At 44.1% G+C, this 4,760-nt stretch overlaps 1 protein-coding gene across 2 annotated transcripts in view; it reads left to right on the top strand.

Annotated features, from left to right (window-relative positions):
• The window catches only part of eogt (EGF domain-specific O-linked N-acetylglucosamine (GlcNAc) transferase), a 91,548-nt gene extending 87,023 nt beyond the window's left edge, over positions 1-4,525 (top strand). For both annotated transcript variants that reach the window (XM_056605775.1, XM_056605776.1), the window contains 5 exons: positions 2,527-2,595; positions 2,861-2,922; positions 3,199-3,318; positions 3,685-3,787; positions 3,966-4,525. In XM_056605775.1, the coding sequence (XP_056461750.1) occupies positions 2,527-2,595; positions 2,861-2,922; positions 3,199-3,318; positions 3,685-3,787; positions 3,966-4,112 (501 nt within the window). In that variant the 3' untranslated portion in view covers positions 4,113-4,525. The remainder of the gene's footprint in view (positions 1-2,526; positions 2,596-2,860; positions 2,923-3,198; positions 3,319-3,684; positions 3,788-3,965) is intronic.
• The last annotated feature ends 235 nt before the right edge of the window (positions 4,526-4,760 follow it).

Here is a 4,760-nt window from a genome sequence, read left to right as displayed (position 1 = left end):
TTGAGAAGGCTGGTTTTTAACAGCTAAATTAAGTTATCTATTTCATATTCTTGACATTTCGCAGTAATAGGGTAACATGGATTTCGGCTTTTATTGATTATTCACTTTGCCGTTGCATACTTTGATATCACTTAACACAGTGGTTTGTAAATGATTTGCTTGGACATTACTAATAATAATGTCTTCCCTAAACGGGAATCGAGCCCGGGCCGCGGCGGTGAGAGCGCCGAATCCTAACCACTAGACCACCAGGGAGCGTTAGTAACAACTAACAATGTGACTTTCAGAAGGCTGGTTTTTAACAGCTAAATTATGTTGAAAATGTCATATTCTTGACATTTCGCTGTAAAGGTTTAACATGGATGTCTACTTTTTTTTGTTCTTCACCTTGCCGTTGAATACTTCGACATTGGTTGTAAACATTGGTTCGTATTTCATTTGCTGGGACATCACCTAAAAATTTGTGTTCCCTAACCGGGAATCGAACCCGTGCCGCGGCGGTGAGAGCGCCGAATCCTAACCTCTAGACCACCAGGGAACTGTAGACACAAAAAACAATGTTACATTAACAAAGCAAGTTTTTTAACAGCTAAATTATGTTGAATAAGTCATATTCTTGACATTTCGCTGCAAAGGTTTAACATGGATGTATACTTTTTTTCGTTATTCAACTTTCCGTTGAATACTTAGACATTGGTTGATAACAGCGGTTCGTCTTTGATTAGCTTGGACTTCACCTATGATGTTGTGTTCCCTAACCGGGAATCGAACCCGGGCCGCGGCGGTGAGAGCGCCGAATCCTAACCACTAGACCACCAGAGAACTGTAGCCACAAAAAACAATGTTACATTCAGAAAGCAAGTTTTTTAACAGCTAAATTATGTTGAAAATGTCATATTCTTGACATTTCGCTGCAAAGGTTTAACATGGATGTATACTTTTTTTCGTTATTCAACTTGCCGTTGAATACTTGGACAATGGTTGATAACAGTGGTTCGTCTTTGATTAGCTTTGACTTCACCTATAATCCGTGGCGGTTTTAGGCACGGGCGAACCGGGCAGTCGCCCGGGGCAGCATATTTGTGGGGGGCGTCAAATCACATGGGGGGCGCCACGAGCAGTAAAAAAAAAAAACGCGCTGCGTAGCGGTTATCAATGAAGTGCGACATAACATTGTGTGGGGAATAGGTATTTTGGTGCCCCCTCTGGCTGCAGGCGCACACCTGCTCGTTGAGAAGGTGCCGTGCACAAACGGAATGAAACCCCCACTGAAGTCCGTAGGTTCACGATACAATCCTCCCCCCCCCCCCGCGCCTAATCCTAACCACTAGACCACCAGGGAGCTGTAGTGTTAAATAACACTTTGACTTTGAGAAGGCTGGTTTTTAACAGCTAAATTATGTTATCTATTACTTATTCTTGATATTTCACTGTAAAGATTTAACATGGCAGTCTACTTTTTTTCGTTTTTCAACTTGACGTTGAATACTAGGACATTGGTTGATAACTGTGGGTCATCTTTGATTAGCTTGGACTTCACCTATAATGTTGTGTTCCCTAACCGGGAATCGAACCCGGGACGCGACGGTGAGAGCCCCGAATCCTAACCACTAGACCACCAGGGAGCTGTAGTGTTTAATAACAATGTGACTTTTAGAAGGCTGGTTTTTAACAGCTAAATTATGATATCTATTTCATATTCTTGACATTTCGCAGTAATAGGGTAACATGGATTTCAGCTTTTATTGATTATTCCCTTTGCCGTTGCATACTTTGATATCACTTAACACAGTGGTTTGTAAATGATTTGCTTGGACATCACTATTAATAAAGTGTTCCCTAACCGGGAATCGAACCCGGGCAGCGGCGTCGAGAGCGGAGAATCCTAACCAATAGACCACCAGGGAGCTGTAGTAACAACTTACAATTTGACATTCAGAAGGCTGGTTTTTAACAGCTAAATGATGTTATCTATTTCATATTCTCGACATTTCGCAGTAATAGGGTAACATGGATTTCGGCTTTTATTGGTTATTCACTTTGCCGTTGCATACTTTGATATCACTAACACAGTGGTTCGTAAATGAATTGCTTGGACATCACTAATAAAATTGTGCTCCCTAACCGGGAATCAAACCCTTGCCGCGGCGGTGAGAGCGCCGAATCCAGATTTTTTTATTGACCTTTATTGACAACTTGTGGTGTTTCTTTGTTTGATTAAAGAACTATTAATTCCACAAGGGGGCAGTAGAGGATTATATTTAGTATATAATGTCCTGTGCTCCTTTTACAACCTTATCCTAGTCCCCTTTAGAAAATGATGCGTAAAAAATTAATAAATGATTACAGATGATTCCAATCTAATTTCAGATAATGAGATTTAATTAAAATGACCATTTCTGAAAGAGACCACTGAGGTCAGTTTTGCCACTTTTGATGGGTTTCTCAATTCGGTGATGATGCCTCATAGCTGAAACCCGGTTCATGTCTTTGATCCATCACCGTCTTCCACGTTGCTGTCTCCAGGAGGGCCGCGTCCGCGTGACTCTGCTGGCACGCAGCACAGAATACAGAAGGATTATAAACCAGGCTGAGGTAGGACTATTACTTTGACTCTTTCTTTCTTCCTTTGTACCCCACCCTTCTTTCTCCTTTGCACTAGCTTGTTTCTCTCGATTGCACGCCCTGGCTCACTCTTTCATTTCTCTCTCCTGATCCACAACTTATGGGCCCTTCTTCACACTTCTGTCCACCTGCTCGGAGTAGCTGTGTGGAAACATGTTTTACTGTAAACAGCTTGTGATTTATATTAATTTATGTCCATAATCATCATCAGCTAACCCCTTTGTTGTGCTTAAAGCTTGTCAATGCCCTGAAGACTGTGGCATTACTGGAGGTTAACGTGGTGGACTACAGATACAAGTGAGTCTGAAGGGGTTGGTTGTATGCAAAGGATTCATATCAACAATGTCAGAATAATGGACAAATGGATTCTACTCCTCCTGTCTCTACATGTCCTATACATTTATTGAAAATAAAACAATGAACCATTTTTGGTCAACGTTAGCTGACTGGATCTTAGAGGTTCGGAATACAATATTGTATTGTATGGGTTTTCATGGCATAGAATAGGCTAATCATGGTGTTTCAACAGTGAGGGCATGTGATTTAGGATTCTGTCCACCTCTCTCTGTTTAGGGACGTTCTGTTCCTGGAGCAGCTGAGGATCACCCACAACTCTGACGTCTTCATAGGGATGCATGGAGCCGGCCTCACACACCTCCTCTTCCTGCCTGATTGGGCTGTTGCGTTTGAGCTGTGAGCCCTGTCACATCCATCTGTTTGTCTGTCTGTATGCGGAACGAATCTGATTGTGTGTGTGTGTGTGTTTCTGAATGTGTGTGTTTTTCAGAATGTGTGTGTGTGTGTTTGAATACTTTCGGAATGTGTGTGTGTGTGTGTGTTTGTGTGCGTGTGTGTGTGTGTGTGTGTGTGTGTGTGTGTGTGTGTGTGTGCGTGCGTGCGTGCGTGCGTGCGTGCGTGTGTGTGTGTGTGTAGGTGTGAAGCAGCTGTTGTGTCCGTGCGTGTATTTGTACCACTGAGATAAAGACAAAGTTGAAGCAAGGAGAGAAAGGTAGTTTAAGAGATAGAGAGAGATAACATGCCTGTGTCTTTCCCTTCCAGGTATAATTGTCAGGATGAGAGCTGCTACAGAGATTTGGCTAGACTGCGGGGCATCAGATACGTAACTTGGCAGAAAAGGAGCAAAGTGGTCCCACAAGACAAGGTTAGGGGACCTCCCTTATCGCCTGTCAATTCCTCCGAACACCTCTCACTACCCATACCCCTAAACACACATGCACACACAGCCCCCCCCCAGCCAGACAGATGGACCTGTGCGTTAGGATTCACAATGGCACACTAACCCTGGCTGGCTTGGTTGCTGTCTCTGTGTTCCTCCCCAGGGTCACCACCCCACCCTGGGAGCCCACCCCAAGTTCACCAACTACTCCTTCCAGGTGGAGGAGTTCATGCGGCTGGTGCTGGAGGCCACCTCCTACGTAATGCACCATCCCAAGTGGCGGCCCCAACCCCAGCGCGATGAACTGTAGACTCGCCCCCACTCCCCCCCGTCACGGAGGAGTGTGTCCAGTTCACAAATGCCCAAAGCGCAGGACACACACACAGCACACATTGGACTGGGACAGCATTCACAATAATCTTTCTTATCGATGCAGCGTCCTGAGTAGGGCTGCACCTCACAGTGTGTTTTTGATGAGGTTAACCGATTCATAATTAAGTCTTGAACATTAATTATAGCAATGGCACATCACAAGTTACCAGAGTCTGAACTGAAGTCTTACATGGGCTTGCTCTCTCGAGACAAACAGCCAAGAAAAACATATTCAATTAATAATGACCCATGATGAACAAATGATCCTAGTGGCACAATTGTTGAAGTATTAGGCAGAAAAAAGTAGATAGACAGAAAATCGATAAAGTTATTAATCCTTGATAATTAACTTAAGCCATTATCAAATTGGGGAGGAGGATGGGGAGGGAGGATGAGGGAGTGGTAGGCTGGAGTCGGGGAGGGAGGATGGGGGGATGTGTCGAAGGATGGCGGGGTTTTGATGGACGCGGGGACGGATTTTAACTGACATTCGACTCTGAAAGAGAAAGCATTTGGACGCTGTAAGATGTTTCGTCATTAGCTCTGGTCCTCCTTATTTTGCACAGCCACTAACAAAGTGAGCTAA

Source organism: Gadus chalcogrammus, chromosome 13 (genome assembly GCF_026213295.1).
Source record: "Gadus chalcogrammus isolate NIFS_2021 chromosome 13, NIFS_Gcha_1.0, whole genome shotgun sequence".
NCBI lineage: Eukaryota > Metazoa > Chordata > Actinopteri > Gadiformes > Gadidae > Gadus > Gadus chalcogrammus.
Note: the sequence above shows the minus strand (reverse complement) of the source record. Positions and strands in the feature narration are given on the sequence as shown.